The sequence below is a fragment of the Lethenteron reissneri genome, chromosome 58, assembly GCF_015708825.2.
Source record: "Lethenteron reissneri isolate LAM-NWPU_2019-01 chromosome 58, ASM1570882v1, whole genome shotgun sequence".
In the NCBI taxonomy this organism is placed as follows: Eukaryota; Metazoa; Chordata; class Hyperoartia; order Petromyzontiformes; family Petromyzontidae; genus Lethenteron; species Lethenteron reissneri.
Window position 1 is genome coordinate 1,941,187 of NC_083836.1, and position 19,027 is coordinate 1,960,213.

At 48.5% G+C, this 19,027-nt stretch overlaps 1 protein-coding gene across 1 annotated transcript in view; it reads left to right on the forward strand.

The window, feature by feature from the left end:
- The first annotated feature begins 5,107 nt into the window (after positions 1–5,107).
- ABCC5 (ATP binding cassette subfamily C member 5) overlaps positions 5,108–19,027 on the forward strand; it is a 49,480-nt gene continuing 35,560 nt past the window's right edge. The window contains exons 1-4 of the mRNA XM_061575339.1: positions 5,108–5,247; positions 9,117–9,213; positions 11,228–11,397; positions 14,243–14,398. Coding sequence (XP_061431323.1) covers positions 9,124–9,213; positions 11,228–11,397; positions 14,243–14,398 — 416 coding nt within the window. The 5' untranslated portion in view covers positions 5,108–5,247; positions 9,117–9,123. The remainder of the gene's footprint in view (positions 5,248–9,116; positions 9,214–11,227; positions 11,398–14,242; positions 14,399–19,027) is intronic.

Below are 19,027 nucleotides of genomic sequence, written 5' to 3' on the forward strand. Positions count from 1 at the left end.
TGACGTCACTCCACATGCCGCACCCCTCCACAATAACCATGAGGGGGTGACGTCACTCCACATGCCGCATCCCTCCACAATAACCACGAGGGGTGACGTCACTCCACATGCCGCACCCCTCCACAATAACCATGAGCAGGTGACGTCACTCCACATGCTGCACCCCTCCCCAAGAACCATGAGGGGTGACGTCATTCCACATGCCGCACCCCTCCACAAGAACCATGAGCGGGAGACGTCACCATTTGCCGCACCCCTCCACAAGAACCATGAGGGGTGACGTCATTCCACATGCCACACCCCTCCCCAATAACCATGAGGGGGTGACGTCACTCCACATGCCGCACCCCTCCACAATAACCATGAGGGGGTGACGTCACTCCACATGCTGCACCCCTCCCCAAGAACCATGAGGGGTGACGTCATTCCACATGCCGCACCCCTCCACAAGAACCATGAGGGGTGACGTCATTCCACATGCAGCACCCCTCCCCAATAACCATGAGCGGGTGACGTCACCACTGGCCGCACCCCTCCACAATAACCATGAGGGGTGACGTCACTCCACATGCCGCACCCCTCCCCAATAACCATTAGCGGGTTACGTCACTCCACATGGGGCAACCCCCCCCCCCCCTCATTAATAATCATGAGCTGAACAATTTTCTATTGACTATTTCAGGCCTCGGCGGCTCACACACCCGACTGAGCAGAGTTAATTACAACCCGTGCACAACGAGTAGCATAAGGGGCCGTCCATAAATGACGTCACGCACCTCGGGGGGGGGGGGGGTCAGATATTTGTGAGATGTGTGACGAGGGGAGGGGGGGGTTTGAGAAATGTGACGTCACATCAAAATGCGCAACTTTCAATAAATATAGACAACACGTTCTACTTAATTAAATATACTTTTTAATAAATGTTTTTTCCTACAACATCAGAGTGCAGCGCCACATTAAATACGCACTACAATGACAAAAGTTTAAAGCGATTTGAAGCATGTTTAATTTTTTTTGGGGGGAGGGGGGCAGAGCTTTGTGACGTCATATTTGAGGTGGGGTCTGACTTTTTGTGACGCCGTGTGACGAGGGGGGGGGGGGGGGTCAAAAATCGTCCAAAATCGCGTGACGTCATTTATGGACGGCCCCGAAGTTGGGTAGTAAATTTTAAAAAATAATGGGATTTTTTTTTATTTTAGACGTGACGGAAAGGCAAGTCTGAATCGATGTGTCTTGCACAGACCGCGCAGTTGAGAGAGACGAGGCGCTTTGACGATGTCCGTTGTCGAGCAGCGCTGGGGTTTAGAGGCCGACCGAAGCTGAATTTCTGGTTTCGGCCGAAAACGAAACCAGACCGAAAGTAAAAACAAGTAAACCAGTAAAAACAAAGTTTTTCACTATAAATCCTTTATGTCCGTGGCAGCGAACTTAATATACAGGATTTAAAAATATATTCGATCCCGCGACCTTTGGCATGGGAAGCGAGGGCGCTACCAACTGCGCTACTCCGCCACGGCCTGTGGAGGGGTTACGCTCTGGGCTCTTATACTGTGACGTTCAGCCAAAGCGATGAATGAGTTATATTTGAATATATGTAAAATATTTTTTTTTGCCTAAAAAATTTAAAATTTTGGGAATTTTTTTTCACGAACATTAATTGTCTGGCACAACGAGTCTGTGTGGAAAATGTCAGCTCGATTGGATCACGGGAAGTGGGTTAAAAAACGACCGAAAGATTTGCACGGTCCTAAGCAAGCAAGCACGCAAGCAAGCAAGCAAGCACGCAAGCAAGCAAGCAAGCATGCGAACTTAATTTAAAGGATTTAAAAATGACTTTCGGCCGAAATAGAAAGTACACCGAAAGTGAACTTTTTGTCTTCGGCCGAAACAGAAACTATGCCGAAAGAGGCAATTTGCCAACTTTCGGCGCCGAAGCCGAAACCGAATTTCGCTCGGCCTCTACTGGGGTTGTGTTCCAGATTGTTGGGGCTGCAACTCGAGCAGCTATCATCCTCACCCCCCCCAGCGCCCAGCGTGGGGTGAACACATCCTGGGCTGGGCAAGTCTCGCCATGCCCAGGTGGAGTGACCCACCAACCCTCGCTGCTGCCCCACAGTGCTGCAGCGCAGGCGGCGTGTAGACTTGCCTTGATACTGGTAGGAACCACCTGGTTACACCAGCCCACAGGGGATTATTGTGTCCGTCCGTCGTGCATACAAAAATGGGAGGGGTGGGGCTGGGTGGGGAGAGGAGAATGGGGAGGTGCTGGGTGGGGAAGGTGGGGAGGGGCTGGGTGGGGAGAGTGGGGCTGGGTGGAGGGTGGGAGGGGTGGGGCTGGGTGGGGAGGGGCTGGTCACCCCGTGGTGCCCTTATAAAACTCAACGTTTAACCTACTCACGCCGGCTTGTGCCCGCCCTCACAGTCGGGCATATTTGCGGAATACACCACGCCGCTGTTGACCCTGCAGGCCATTGACCGAGCAACCCAACGTTCCTACCAGCTCCCTCCGCAGGACAATGTGTTTTAAAAAACGCCAATTAAGACTCTGTCGGGGCTTTTCACGCGTTGGCTTTCGCGACCAATATTCATAATAGAGCTTTATTTGGGGGGTGGGGGAGGGGTGTTAGATCACGTGGTTAACCCGCCACCATCGGACACAGCCAATTAGTGAGGTCTGTCACGTCGAAACAAAACAATTTTGCCAGAATTACGAATTACGAAGAGCTCTAACTGCTTCCGGTTTTAATTAGAACCAAATGGCCTCATATCACTCTGTAGGGGTTAATAATTGTTTATTATAATTGTTTTTTTACCCTTCTATCTGGCAACAAAACTGACACCTTTGTTGCCAGATAGAAGGGTAAAAAAACAATTATCATATTTTTACTGGCAAATGAGGTTCCCATAGAATTGTTTATCAATTTACCTCTTCGCAGTCTGAATCCATAGATCTCGCCAACATTAAACAGCCTTGCAGCGTTCTGGAAACTGTCGAGTGATACATTACAAGCCCTAGGTCAGGGGTCGGCAACCAAAATAATAAGAAGAGCCATTTCTTTCCAATTCGGTACAAAATTCAGTATTTTAAGAGCCGTAATGCATCTATGTACATACGTACATATCGTCAAGAAGCAGCCCGTAAAGAGCCGCATGCGGCTCCGGAGCCGTAGGTTGCCGACCCCTGCCCTAGGTAAACCTAAAACTCAATAACACTCTTATCTTAAAACTCCAAATGTCGTCGAGAACCAACTCGCGGACCTCCTGTGTACCAGGCGATGTTGTTAACATCTCACCACCAGCTTAAAATACGCTGCCAAGCTTAGCAGTGTTCATTGGAGCGCTGTCTTTCAGACAGCTCTGTCTTCACCTGAGGACGGCTGCTTGGGTTGTGGCCGAAACGTCGTGAGAATTGTATTGTATATTTATTATTTTATTATTTTTATTATTATTTTATTATGTTTTATTTTCATTATTTTAATATGTTTTATTTTTATTATTCTATTATGGCAATTTATTATTATTTTATTATTTCCCTTCCACGTGACTTTACCGAAAGAACCAAGAAGATGACGGCAGGGCATTGCTCCGTCTTGCAGGGTGGGTGGAGGCACGGGGCGGTGCTCTGGGAATTTTCCACAACAGCCATTGCCAGCTGAGAGTCAGACTCCCTCCCTCCCCTTCCTCCCTCCCTCCTCCCCTGGGAGGGATCAGCAACGGCGTGCCGGAGACAGGAGGTGACCCTCCTCATCATCATCCTCATCTTCATCATCATCATCCTCATCATCATCCTCATCATCATCCTCATCATCCTCATCATCATCCTCATCATCATCATCATCCTCCTCATCATCATCCTCCTCATCATCATCCTCATCATCATCCTCATCATCATCGTCCTCATCATCATCCTCCTCATCATCATCATCCTCCTCCTCATCCTCCTCATCATCATCATCCTCCTCATCATCATCATCCTCATCATCATCTTCATCATCATCCTCCTCATCATCCTCCTCCTCATCCTCATCATCATCCTCCTCCTCATCATCATCCTCCTCCTCATCATCATCCTCCTCCTCATCATCATCCTCCTCCTCATCATCATCATCATCCTCCTCCTCATCATCATCCTCCTCATCATCATCCTCCTCATCATCATCATCCTCATCATCATCATCATCCTCATCATCATCATCCTCATCATCATCATCCTCCTCATCATCATCATCCTCCTCATCATCATCATCCTCCTCCTCATCATCATCCTCCTCCTCCTCCTCATCATCATCATCCCAGTCACACAGAGCGGGCGTGGGGGGGGGGTCGAGGGTGGTTGCCCCCCCCCCCCACGACACCGCACCGATTGTTCTCGAGGCACTGCCCCCGAGTGTGAGACACCGCACCAACCTGCACTGCACCGGGTGTCTTTACACTTTACAGCGGCACTAATCACGGGGAGTGAGTGAGTTAGTTAGTTGTGTGTGTTAGCCGTGCTTGTGCACCAGTGCAGTAACACGCGTTTTTTTTTCATTATCTGTCTACACTGAACCCAGGTTAGAACCACTCAATGCATTGCATCGTTCGGACCCTGAGCTGCACTGCACGGAAAGTTTAAACCACACAACTGCGTCGTTCAGACCCAAAAACTGCCTCGAAGTTAGAACCACGCAATGCACTTGCACCCAATTCAGAACCACACCGGAACGAGTGCTCGCTCCCATTGGCTGCATCAACACCCGCGGGTCGCCGCTGATTGGACCGCGTTCTCGCCCAGCAACAAGCGGACCAATCACGAGGCGCCGCTCCCGGAAGCCGCGCTGTCGCAGTGCGGAGCACGGACGAAACCATGTTCAACAAGAGAGGGGGGGGGGTGAGCAGAGTGGAGAGCGTATTGTGTACAACAAACAGTGGGCGAAAGCAAGTCTGCGCGCGCGTTTTAAAAAAAAACTAGACTAACTTTAATAGCACCCTAACAACGAGATGTTATTTATTTTTCAAAGAAACCGCTAAAAAATAAAAACAAAATGCTCGTTTCGAGACACCCCCCCCCCTTCGCCGCGTTGATCCCGAGACCCGCGGCGTCACGTGACCGCGCGATGTGGTCGAGGCGACGCGAAGCCGCGCGGCTCAGTCGGAGTTGGCGGCTTCACGCGGCAACAGCAACAGCGGCAGCGGCAGCAGCAGCGGCGGCCTCTTGTCTCTGTGTGTGTCTCTCTCGTTCTCATCGTCTCCGCCGCAACGACTACAGTGAGCCCGCCGCCTCCATCTCTCTCTCCCCGCACCTTCTTCACCGAGACACCCCCCTCCCCCCCCCCTCTTTTCTAGGCCCCAATTCTCTACAGCGCCCCCCTCCTCTTTATTTTCTAGCTCCCGTTATGCGACTCGTTTTTTTCCACATCCTCTTGTCTATAGCCTCCCCCCACACACAATCCCCCCACTCGTAACTTCCCCTCTAAAGCCCCCCCCCCCCCTTCGGCCTCCTTTATTATTGACCCTATTCGTCTACAGCCCCCCATTCTCAAACTATCATTCTCTACAACCTTACTCCCCCCCTCCCCTCCATTGTAATCGTCCCACGCTATGCAGCCCCCCCCCCCTCTCCCACTTCTCAAGCTCTCTGCTGTCTCGAGCCCCCCTTTAACCTCCCTTCTACCCCCCCCCCCCATTCAACTGCCCCCCCCATTCAACTGCCCCCCCCATTCAACTGCCCCCCCCCCCCATTCAACTGCCCCCCCCCCCCCCCCCCCATTTGTCTCGAGCCCCCCTCTGATTGGGGCTCCCCTCCCCCACTCTGTGCGAACGGTCGCCATGATGAGCCGGCGGTGTTCATCATCAACACCATCATCAATAATAACATCATCATCACCATCAACACCATCATCAATAATAACATCATCTTCACCATCAACACCATCAATAATAACGTCATCACCATCAGCACCATCATCAATAATAATAACATCACCATCATCAATAATAACATCATCATCACCATCAACACCATCATCAATAATAACATCATCTTCACCATCGACATCATCAATAATAACATCACCATCATCAATAATTACATCATCATCAGCAGCACCATCAATAATAACATCACCATCATCAATAATTACATCATCATCATCAGCACCATCATCAATAATAACATCACCATCATCAATAATAACATCATAAATAATTACATCATCATCAATAATAACATCATCTTCACCATCATCAATAATAACATCATCACCATCAACACCATCATCAATAATTACATCATCATCAGTAATTACATGATCATCACCATCAACACCATCAATAATAATATCACCATCATCAATAATTACATGATCAACACCATCATCAATAATAACGTCAGCACCATCAACACCATCATCAATAATTACATCATCTTCACCATCAACACCATCAATAATAACGTCATCACCATCATCAATAATGACATCATCTTTACCATCAATAATATCACCATCAAACACCATAACTACCATCATCTTCATCAATAACATCACCATCAAACACCATCTTCACCATCAAAAACCATCAATAATTACATCGCCATCAAACATCATAATGAATAATGACATCACCATCAAACATCAATAACGACATCACCATCGTAGTCATATCGTATTCGTCAACAATAAACATCAACGTCTGTCGGATTGTAATGATCAATAACATCACAATCGTCAACAACAGCCTCATCAACACCACCCGGTCAACAATATCTGCATCCACATCGGCGTCAAACATAACATCGTAATCATCGATTATAATATCAGTACAATCGTGAAAATACTCGGGTAATTACGAGCAATATCAAATCCTCAACGGCATCTATCGGTATATAAATATAATCGTCAATAAAAAAAATCCACATCATCATCATTGCAGATCGGTTTCGTGTGAGAGATCGTGCGTAGTTGTTGAGTCGGACCTATTTTTGTTGATCTGCTTGGTGTCTTTTGTAAACATCAGCATTGGGAAGACAAAGGCGGCCCTGCCCCCCCCTGCCCCCCCTCGAGGCTTTAATAGGCGCTCACTAACAACACTTTCACCAACAGCCCATTAACGGCTTTAGATCGGCGATGGGGTCGTTAGGGGGCATCTTTTTGTCTTTAGCTTTGTAATTTGTGTGTTTGAATTTGAGGCTTGTAGTTGTGGCGAGTGCTGTAGCCGTCACTGGGGAGACGCAGGTGGCCGGGCGTGATGCTGGTCACCCACTCATCCTCGTGTGGCACGGTGGCCGGCCTTAATAGGTGCTCGCTAACAGCACTTGCTCCAACAGTCTGTTAAGGCTATACTGGGGGGTCTTTGTGGTTGTTTGTGGGGTATGTGAATGTCTGCGTTACGTGTGTGTACTGTAGCTGGTGGGGTTTGTGGCAAACATCGCCACTGGGGAGACAAAGGCGGCCGGGCGTGGTGCTGACCACCCACCCCCACGTGGGTGCTGTTCCCTAACACCACTTGCCCCTACAGTCTGTTAAGGTTATGCCGGGGGGGGGGTCTGTGGTTGTGTTTGTGTTGAGTTTACGAGAAGTGGGGTCACATCTAATGCAGGACCTCGGTAGATATCAGGGAAACCCCTAAACATCACAAGAACATTGTGTCAGTGTGGATAATTCCGTGAATAATAATAATAGCGCTAGTATGAACAGCAAGGTTATTTTGTTTATCCTGGTGAGAACTAAATGACCGTAATATCTCCTGAAAATCGGGGTGATTATCGAAGAGATACGAATTTGCTGATATTTGTACAATTTCAGTCATGTTTCACAATAGTGCAACATTTACACGAGGCAACTGCGTGCTATTTCATTAGTAACTTGGTGACGTAGATTTATTATTTCGGTGGACATGGAGACTATTCCGACGCTTAATACAGAGTGTGGTTACCGCTAATTTTAACTTGGTATGATTTATATCTGTTGATCAGCCCCTTTTTTTCAATTTGTATGAAAACAAAATCGAGGCTCGTATATCCCAAATGAAATTCATACATTTCAAAAACTGCTAAATATTACATAACATCAGCTTTGAGGGGAGCAACGTTGCTGCTCCCTTTGACAATGGTTTGGATGAGAAGGGATATGGGACCTCATCCAACTTCAATAATGATTTGGGGTCCCCTACATTTACCTCCCGGAGTTGGGGGGGGGGGGGCGCGGTGCATGCGTGTACGGATGTGCTTGATGTTGCGCGCCTGTTTATAGGTCGACTCAGCCTTAAATGAGTAACCTGGTGCGCTGTGTAAAACATTGCCACTGGGGAGACAAAGGCGCGCGGGAACGTGGTGCTGGTCACCCAATCCCCTTGTGTGCCGTGCCGGCCTGCGTAGGTGCTCGCTAACTAGCACTTCCCCCAACCATCTTAAGGTCATACAGGGCGGGATCTTTGTATTTGTTTGTGTCATCGTGTGTATGAGTGCTTGTGTGCATGTGTGTATGTATGCCTTGCCAGCTCCAGGTTTGTGAATATTAGTGGTAGTGGTGAAGTGATAATGGGCTGCAGTGGTTTAGACAGCTGATCTCAATCGCGAGCTATGTGGGTGGGCTGTTTTGACTTGGACGCTGTTGTCAACATAATGTGTTTACGACACTGCAGAGTTCCTCGCTGTTGACGATATAAAGATGAGTAATTTGTTGACTTGCACATTCCTCTAAAAATTCAATGAGTGGTGTGCCCCGGTATATCGATTTTCTTAACAAACTCCCAGGAAGACCAACTATAGCCTGGTTGTCGCTTTTAAAGTTATTTATATCAAATCATATAATTATTTTATAACGGCAGTGTAAGGAGAGATAAAAATAACTTCACTTGAAAGTACCAAAAATCACAAGTCGATTCTGGAATGCACGCTCCCACGATACACCGCAGTAAGTACCGCGATCAGGTCACAGCGTCGAGTGAAAATATCGTGTCCTCGTTGACGTGCGGCCGCGTTGTGCAAATAACGCCGCAGGCTTCGGAACCATCCCGTAGATGATGAGTTTGATGACAGACCGTGGCGCGAGTGATTGAGCGACGTTCATTTGCGCGTGTCTTCGCGGTGTCTGGCGCGTGTGTGCGTGCTTTGTGTGCGTGCGTGCGTGTCGTAGGATTGGGATGTCCCAGCGTGACGCTGTCACCATGAAGGCCTCAGTGGAGCAGGGCGGCCCGGCGAGGCTCGGCTACCGCGTTCGCTATAGCAGCTCGGTGAGTGGGGACGCGTGTGAAAAAGAGCTTTGTAGTTAAAGTCACGTAGATTAAAAGAAAACAAATAAATTAAATCACGACGTTTCGGAGGCAACACAAGCTTCCGTCTTCAGGTGAAACCGTCACAGCAAAATTAATTAATTTGTTTTCTTTTAACCTATGTGATTTTACCGAAAAAAAACCCAAAGAGGATGAATCCTTGCAGTCACGAAAGCTTCAAATCTAGAATTAAGCTTTATAGTTCATCGGATTCCTCCTGTATATAAATATATACTCCTATTCTGAGCGACAGCTCTTCCGTCTGAGTTCACGGACGGGCGTACCGTGTACCTTCCTCCAGCGGTGGCACCTTCATGCCGAAAGTTCCCCCTCCCAAGCCAGCCTTGGGGTGCAACCGGAAAATATTGAGCGAGAAACGAAGGCTCGGCAACGATAGCTTCACCCGCAACGTTGCGCTGGTCTCGCCACACAGGGAACTCCTGGAATAGGCCGTGGCGTTTCAGACCGCCCCACTGATGAAAAAGGTGGCTGGGTCCCTGGCCTTAAACCCACATTTTTGGTATAATTCCAAGAAACCGGTCATCTCGGTTTTGGCTTTTGAAGTTAGATGATCAAAGCTTCCCATCGTGCTCCACCAAAGTGCCCAGAGTGCACTCCACCTCGTCAGGTCTCGGGGGTCGGGGGGCTAAGCAGAATTGAGCCTGGTAAGTGCTTGGATGGGCGACCATTGTGGTGTGGGGTTGTGAGGTGGCCACCGGATGGATGGTGGTGCCGAGTTGTTATCCCCGCGTGTGTCGTGGGTTTTCTCCGGGCACTCTAGTTTCCTCCCACACTCGAATTGAAGGAATTGAGCCCAACAGCTCAATGTAGTAGGACCCTCCCGAAAGATAATATGGGGACTCGTTGAGGTTTTCCTGGATAAATAATTTGTATTAAAGATGAATGGGGGCCTGGAGCGTGGTGGCGCAGTGCTAAACATACTTTCATATTGATCCAACGAATTCAATTGGATTCATGGCCACGGCTGACATCAGTGGCGAGCGACATGCGTACCGGTTCTGCCTCCTTCACAGTCTTCATTTCTCACTGCCTGCACAAACTTCCCCGATAACTGACGGGGCATGGGGAGGCTTTCATCTGGCAGTGGATTGGCAAAGGTGTGCAAATTGTTATTAATATTTTATAAGCAAACCCCCGCTGGTGTTTCCCTCGGGCATTTGGCTCCATCCTCAACTCTTGACAGTGCCAGCTCTTCCTGCATGCACATGTCCGGAGGGCTTGTGTCTCTGTTGAATTGGCAGTTGAAGAGCCTGTTGGGAACGTTTCTTGTTTACAGCGAATTGCGTATATGCCAGGGTACACGGTGTACTGGTTTCTCCCAATGCGCCGGTGTTGTGATGATAAAGAAGTCACTGTGTAGGACATCTGGGCGTCAGGGTGCATGAGCTTGTTTGAACTGTCTTCTATTTTGTTGGGACATTGTTTAAATAAAGAAAACGTTTTATAGCAACACGTTGAGATTCTGCATATATTGTTTGGTTAAGGCCACGTGGTGACCCGGCCAAATTGGTTTTGTAATACCCTCCACCACGTAACAGAGTCAAACAATTTCAGTTATCACCTGTACAAGCGTTTAATGCGGGAATAATTGTTGTTTCGGTTCACTCATTAAGTTAGTTGAATAAAAACCCTCGTAAACAAATATAGCACATCTGACTTTTCACTTGAAGCTGCATCAAGCATCTTCTGGAAGGAAAAAAAACATGACAAGCTTGTTCCTGTGTTGTTACGAGACTATTTAAGAAGCCGGGTCAAGTGACACGGTTCCTGGATTTCATTCTGACTTTCAGGATTTTCCCGAAGATGCTCAATGCATTTTCAAGCAAAGCAGGAAAAGGTTCGATAGACTTAGGCGACCAGGTGGTGTGGATGTGGCAAGTGGACGTTTCAAAGATGTGTTTATATATCCTTGAGTCTGGCTCGGCTCACCTGGTGCTCCGCGTCCCCCCCACAGGGTCACGTCGCCGTTCCGGACGGCATGGAGGTGGCCGGCCGTGCAGAAGGCCTCCCTCTCGACCCTTCGGTCCACTCGCACATGGGCATGCTGGGCGAGTCGGGCCAGCGACACCGCCGGAAGTACCAGGCCGGCATTCATCTTCTCAAGCCCTTCCGCACCACCTCTAAGTGAGCATTCGTGTCACCTTCCGTGCCTGTCCTCATGGCGTGGCGGGTGTTGTTTCCAAGCTCCAAGTTTATTTTGTTTCGCCAGGGTGAGAACTGGGGAGACGAGGATGAGTGGCTGACCCGGGTCACCGACATGGACGGAAGCAATTACGAGAAAACTAGTACGACAAAGGAACGAATTGAACTCGGCGCAGAAACGACTGCGTTATGGTGGGGGTCTGTGACACCCAAGAGGTTTGAGTTCAATGAAGAAACGACCGAGAAACAGTCCCGTGTGTTAATCACGATGGCTGTGGCAACTCCGTTCGTTTCTCAGTTGTGCTTTTTGCTCTAGACCGTCCGGCACGTGCGCCAAAATGATAAACGTTTGAAAATAGTTTTTTCGTTGTGCGGCTACCGATGGTAACGCAAAGCATCCGATTTCTAATTACTCCTGGCTAGGTTCGTGCGATGTGCGTACAATGAGCCGATTTTATTAGGGGGGGTGGGTTGGTGTGGTTTATCCCAGGGGTTGTCCCTGCCCCCCCCCTCCATAAACCTGATCCTCTTATGTCTGGTGATGGGGGGACTAGCCCGGTACATGAACCCCCTGGGGTTGTCCGGCCGCTTTATGAGCTCTGGCCACTGTAGGTGTCGTCTTACACTCACCCCCGATAAAAGGTTTCCCGTTTCCCACGCCGCGTGTTTGTGCTTCCAGCCCCTGTGTTTTATAGCGGGCGGTTGTGGTGTCGTTTGACTGACACGTTCGCTCGAGTACAGGTCAGCTGGCAAGTTTCCTAAATGCATGTGTTGGGTATGCCTGAAATGAAGAATAACAGCTTTACAAAGCCTTCGGGGGCGGTGACGTGGCCCAGCTAATCGAAGGTGCACGTTAAACGAAGACTACTGTATATGTATCTCTTATGTGCGGTCATCGGTGACGGTACTGATACTCGTTACACTTGAGAATCCTGTTTAATCACAACTCATTCCACGCAAGTTTATGGCTCTCTATGCAAGGATGAGTATACGAGTTTCTTTATGGATTTACAGGTCCCGATGCGAGTCTAAGGTTCTCCGAGTACGTGAATGGATTTCGGATTTAACTGTACGGATCTTTCTGTGCGAGGTCATTGAAGCCCTTTAACTCCCTCAACTAATTACCGGACAGTTTAATCACAGGCAGCTGAAACTTGGCTTCAAACCGTGGATCTCGGTCTTTGTGACCTCAGCCAACCTGGTCTCCTCTGCCGAGTCGGCTTTTAAATAGACGTGCGACAAATACGACAATGTCAAATATCCTACGTATGCCCTTAGTCTTGACCTTCCTCATCCATCACTGACCACCCCAAAGTCTGGAGGGACCACTGTTTGGAGAGCAGAAGGCCCCATATGAAGAACGAGTTCATAAAGCTTGTCTTCGCCAGGCAAAAGTTTTCAAGAAATATTATAATGAGCCTGATATGATTTTTTTGTATCTACGATCAGACACGAACGACTCCTCCAAAAATGTGTATTTTTCTGTAAAAAAAAACGTTGACGACTTCATTCAACTTATATTTAAAGACGCCCTCATCGGAAACCGCTCAATTTATAGATTTTCTTTTTAGTAGGAAGAACAAAAATTTATGGACTTAATACTCTGAGTGGAAGCTCCTATCTTTTACTGTTTTTTTATTATAGAATTCTGATTTGAACTTAATATGCATATTTTTTTAGTTCAAAACCGCTTTAATCCGAAATATCTCAAACAATAAAAGATAGAACAATGGTTCCCACTTGAATTTTATTTGCTGTTTACCTCTCTATCAAACGAAAAAAGTCCGCAATCTTATATATTTGTACGGTGTCTGAATGACACGCACAAACCATGTTTACGGGGCACTTAAAATCGAGATTTGGGGCCTTAAAATAACATATCTGAGTTTCTGATTTTCCTTGTTCATGTCCTAAAAGCTACCGATGTACCAAATTTCAGCTTTCTACTTCATCGGGAAGTATTCTATAGGTTTTTGAGACATACAGATTAAGGTTTTTTTTTATATAGATACTGCTGAGGCAGTAGAGCGACAAGGCTGTGTCAGCAATTCTATGAATTTTCAAGGTTAATAATCGAAATTTAATTGAAGATCGATTCTTTTTTTGTCTCCTTTTCCACTCGGTTGCATTGTTTTTGTTGGGCTTTTGTCATCTCCATGTCACCGTCCACCGTTGGCAAATTATCCTCAACTTCAGCAATTCGCAATCTGGCCACGGGACGTGGTTCGTTTTATAGACGCCCATCAGCCCGAATGCCATTTGAGAGTAATTTTCTCTTGAATTGCAAACAATCGATCCCTAATTCTAGATTTGAAGCTTTCGTGACTGCAAGGATTCATATTCTTAGGTTTTTCGGCAAAGTCACATAGGTAAAAAAAATTGAAATTAATAAAAGTAAAATAAAAATATTTTAATTTTACTTTTATTTAACTTTTATTAATGAGACATACAGATTAAGGTATTTATTTATATATTTTTATTTTACTTTTATTAATTTTAATTTTTTACCTACGTGACTTTACCGAAAAAACCTAAGAATATGAATCGATCCCTACTATTTCCGTGTTATCCGATTGGTCGAGTAATCAAAACGATAATCATTCGCGCAGTGACTTATTTAATAAACAACCCATTGCAGAACCGCAGAGCTTGGGCAATTGATAGCACTTTTTCTGGCCGCTTTGCCAAGCGTTTTAGTACGAAAGTGAAAATCCTACGTTTGTTTTGAGACGCGATTGGCACGAATGACTATACGCACGCATACGTACGTACATGAATGATCGGATAGCCCAGCGCTCGTTGTGATGCTCTCTTGCCTCCCTCGCAGACACACACACCCCGTGGACAACGCGGGCCTCTTCTCCTTCATGACGTTTAACTGGCTGTCGCCACTCGCGTGGAAAGCCTTCAAGAAAGGCGAACTCAAGATGGACCACGTGTGGCCGGTCTCCAAGCACGAGGGTTCGGCCGTCAACGCACGCAGGTGACCCCGCGTCTCCCTCCCTGCCGTTCAGCCCGTGTGCGCGTGCGCCGAAGTGTAGCGATTAGCGCATTGCGCTACGAAGTCGCCGACCCGAGTTCGATTCCTGCTCGCTGCCGACATCGGGGAGACAGAGGTGGCCGGGCGTGGCACTAGCCACCCATCCCCTCGCGTGCTCGTTCACAGCACTCGACCCAACAGCCTGTTAAGGCTATAAAGGGGATCTTTGCGTGCGTGTGTTCCAGCGAGCAGTGGTTAGTGCGCACCGCACTATGGACCCGGCCAACGGAGTTCAATTCCCGCTTACAGGCAACATCGATGGCGAATATTTTAACCAGTCTTTGGCCTCTCTTAAGACAACTCGGTCTTGAATGAGTAACTGGTGCGTTGTACAAACATTGCAGGCGACACACAGGGTGTGGACCTGGCCACCCCACGTCATCGGGTGCTGTACAGGCCTTGATAGGCCTTCATAGCTCCTCGCGAACTGAAATGGCCCCAACAATCTGTAAAAGACTCTACGAGGTTGGGGGGGATCTTTGTCTTTTTATGTGTGTCTATGCGTGTGCAGGACCACGTTTGTGGAGTTGTGCGTGTGTGTGCGTCACATGCACCATCAGCTGCTGTAATTTATAGCCAACGACCTTTGGGAAGAGTGTGCTGAGCTATTTTCTCTGCGGGGCAAAAATAGGGGCGTTGGTTGACACTTTCACAAAGCGGGGTGTGTTCCTGGGTGGTGTGACCTCCGCACGTCCCCTCCCGACCTTCGTTTAATCTTCGCGTGTCACACGTAACGTGTGACACGTGCGGCCGCTATTGCCGGTTCACTGCTGAATGAGGATGGTTTGACCGTATATGACCGCCGCTGGTGGTCAGTGCGGGTTGGTGGAGGGGGAGCGTAGACGTGGGGAGCGTAGAAGTGCAGCACGATGATGGAATTTTCTGCACTTCTGCTGCATCCACCAAGCTCGGTGACAACCTCGCTATGCGTGGCGGGGGTCGCCCTTCACAGTTGCCACGTCTCGGCCAGCGATGGGCAACCGTGACTAGTAGGTGGGCCGCATTAGTGGCCCTCCTTCACCTCAGCGGGCCGCAAGCTTTGATACCGTGCTTGTGCGCTAACCATGACCCCCCCTCGCATCACCTGGGAGACACTGGGACCAGGCCACCACCAGGGGCTCGTGGGACGCGTTCGGCCTGCGGGCCACAGGTTGGCCCACCATTGGTCCAGGCCAGAGGTCGCAAACGGGTTTTGATTCCTTACCCGTACCCGGCCGCACCAGGGTCGCAAACGGGTACCCGTACCCTACCCAATACCTGGCTACCCGTACCCGGCCGGGTATCGGGTAGGGTAAAGGTACGGGTAGGGTACGGGTAGGGTATGGGTATCAGGTAGGGTACGGGTATCGGGTACCCGATTGCGACCTCTGGGATGAAGCCATGTTGCAGGCGCAGGTGGGTTGATTCTAGGAACCTGAATTGTGAGAAGAGACAAGACGTTGGGAAATGAGTGACAAACGGTTACTCACCAGTGACTCACGGCCTACCCGTACCCGGCCGGGTGCGGGTAGCCGGGTATCGGGTACCTGATTGCGACCTCTGGTTCAGGATCTCGAGCCTGCTTGGCTTCCCAGATGTGATGAGATCTGGCCTCTTCCTCGTGTATTGGTCGCAGGCTGTAATGGGTTTTAAATATTTAAATCTTCCATGAGAAGACGCCTTTGTTTAGAAGACACTCTTCAATACAAGAACAACAACAAAAATAAAAAAAGCCCGGGGCATAAACTATTAACCAGTTGCGCTCGATTGATGGTGCCTGGTTTTAGTCGATATCGTTGAGGTCGTTTTAAGGCGGTGGTTTCTAATCTCTCTCCGAATCAGGAATACACCGTCAACATTCAGAATACGTTGGCGTGGCGTACCACTGCACGGTACAACTGTTGGTGTTTTGTTAAACGAACCTTATCTGTAACAGTTCCGTGGATCAATTCCCACGGCCCTGCAGATCACCAGTATGGTTCGCAGACCGCAGGTTGGGAAACGTTTGTCTAAAGGCATAGTGGCGAAATTTCCAGAACCCCTACTTTGATACTGTACAGCATATTCAGATGTGGTCACATTTATATGCTGTAACAACTTGTGCTGCATTGTATGGCTTGAAGAGTTCTAACTGACTGGCCACAAATGATACCTCTACAAAGTGGCTTATCAATATAAAGAAAAACCTCTTATGGATAGTATCGGTCGCAAAAGCCTACATGTTAAATTGGCTTGTCATGTGGAAAATTATCTCGGACAAGTAAGGTCTCCTCTGCCTGTGGACCACAATAGTTTTACTGCTGGACTTGTTGCAGTGTTATTTTATGGCAATTGGTAAACATTTACCCCCCCTGTTGCTAGAGTGAGTGTGGGGGGAATGTAATCATTGTAGGAGCCTGGTGGTGATTCATGCCAGGTGTGTGGTAGGAATGTGGGTGGTGGGCGCAGCCCCTTGCAGCAATTAGGCATGTAATGATTAGATATTACACCAGCGTGTCCTGAGCATCATTGTGAATTATGGCCAAGTAATGGTTAAATAACGAAACCCCCATGACCGACGGCAGCTTGGAGAGGGGGGGGCTTTAATGTTGGTGATGCAGTGGTAACACTTGGCCCCCTTTTCTGTGTGGAGTTTGCACGTTCCCTACACTCCGTTGGTTTTCTCTGGGTTCTCTGCAATCTTCCCAGAACAAAAAACACACACAACATAGCTGGTAGTGACCAAGCATCCCAATGCTGGAAAATGCCGTGCAAAAAAGAAAAAAATGGCTCAATCGGGATGATACATTGCAACATATTTCCCCTCCCGAAAAAGTGTCTTGGCGACTCGGTGAAGTGTTCTTGAGGTATATCAACGTTGGAAACAATAATTCATCCATTGGTTGGTGGACAAAGGGGTGTACGTTTTATTTTAACAATGGCGATTCTTGCGTCACATGGCCATGCACTGCCACGCTGAGGAAGAGGGTTGGCTTGAATTGTGTGTTCGCTAGTTCCCGAATTCAACCCCCCCCCCCCCCCCCCCGGCACATTCACTGTTAGTCTGCGCCGTCGCTCCGGGTTAATGAATGCAGGCTGACCATCAGTGACGTTATAACGATCAGAAGGCTCGCTTGAGAGCGCACGTAAGTGCCTGTAGCGGGTGGTCACACGCAGATAAGGGCCTGTAGGCCTCGGCCGCCGCCCACACTCAACCGCTGTTTCCTTAGCAATGGCAGTCGTTACACAAACACTGGTTACGCTGGCAAGGGAGGGAATGGCACGGTCACCTTCACCATTCCTCCTGGGTCTCAGTGCTCAGGAGTCACCCGGGGGTTATCGGCATGGGTGAGGGCATTGTGGGGGGTGGGGGGGTTGATTTGTAAACGGAACATTATAATGAATTGGCACATTCAGTTTACGTGACGAACCTTACTAATTGGCTGTCGGGTTCTGGCGCGTTTAACGACACATTTATGTTTATGCGACTTAACCCTTTACTTTTCTTGCACCAGAGCCCTTGCCAACCATGTTATGCCCACTCAATTGAATGTTGACCCTTAGACTTAGATACAGACCCATAGACTTGAGTAGAGTAACCCACAGAATCAGAATGTTTATACTGGAGGAATCCGATGAGCTATAAAAGCTCTTTTTCACAGATGTCCAGGATGGGCGGGTAAGAACGATAAATCGACAAACTACAAAAAATGATAGTAGTGAAAGGTACAAGAAAGATAAACACATCACTCAAATACATAAATAAACCATTCCCATCCTACCAGGCAAAGCCCACTGAGGTATTCACTTATTTTTCAGAAGCAACCTAGCCACAAATGGTAGCTCAAAAACGTGGACTTCATAATCTCAATACATGTCTCTAACTCTGGAGGGACAAAACCGGGGGACCCGGAGAAAAAAAATCAACGAAAAAAATATGCATTGGACCCGTAGACTAACACATTCTTGTGGAGGGAGCTGCTCGGTCAATGGCCAGGGTCAACGGCGGCGTTGGTGTTTTCCGCAAATATGGCTGACTGTGAGGGCGGGCACAAGCCGGCGTGAGTAGGTTAAACGTTGAGTTTTATAAGGGCACCACGGGGTGACCAGCCCCTTCCCACCCAGCCTCACCCCTCCCACCCCCCACCCAGCCCCACCTCACCCTCCCCACCCAGCCCCTCCCCACCCTCCCCTCTCCACCCAGCCCCCCCCCTCCCATTTTTGGATGCACGACGGACGGACACAATAATCCCCTGTGGGCTGGTGGAACCAGGTGGTTCCTACCAGTAAAATAGAATACATAGATTACCATAGAAAACGTAGACTGACGTAGCGCCCATAGACAAACATTAAACCCACAAACTATAACATAGCACCCATAAAACCAACATAGTTACCCGTAAACTAACATTTATGTATGAGACTCATTAAAACCCACAGACTGGCAGCATACGCTAACACGGAACCCGGCGATTAACAGAGAATCCAGCGGAGCAGCTCTGGAGTGTACAGGCGGTGGCACCTGCTCGGAGGCCCAATGGCCAGAGGGCTCCTTGTACCCGGCGATGGCGAAGAAGGGGGGGGGGGTGAATTGGACACGGGGTCCCATTCCTT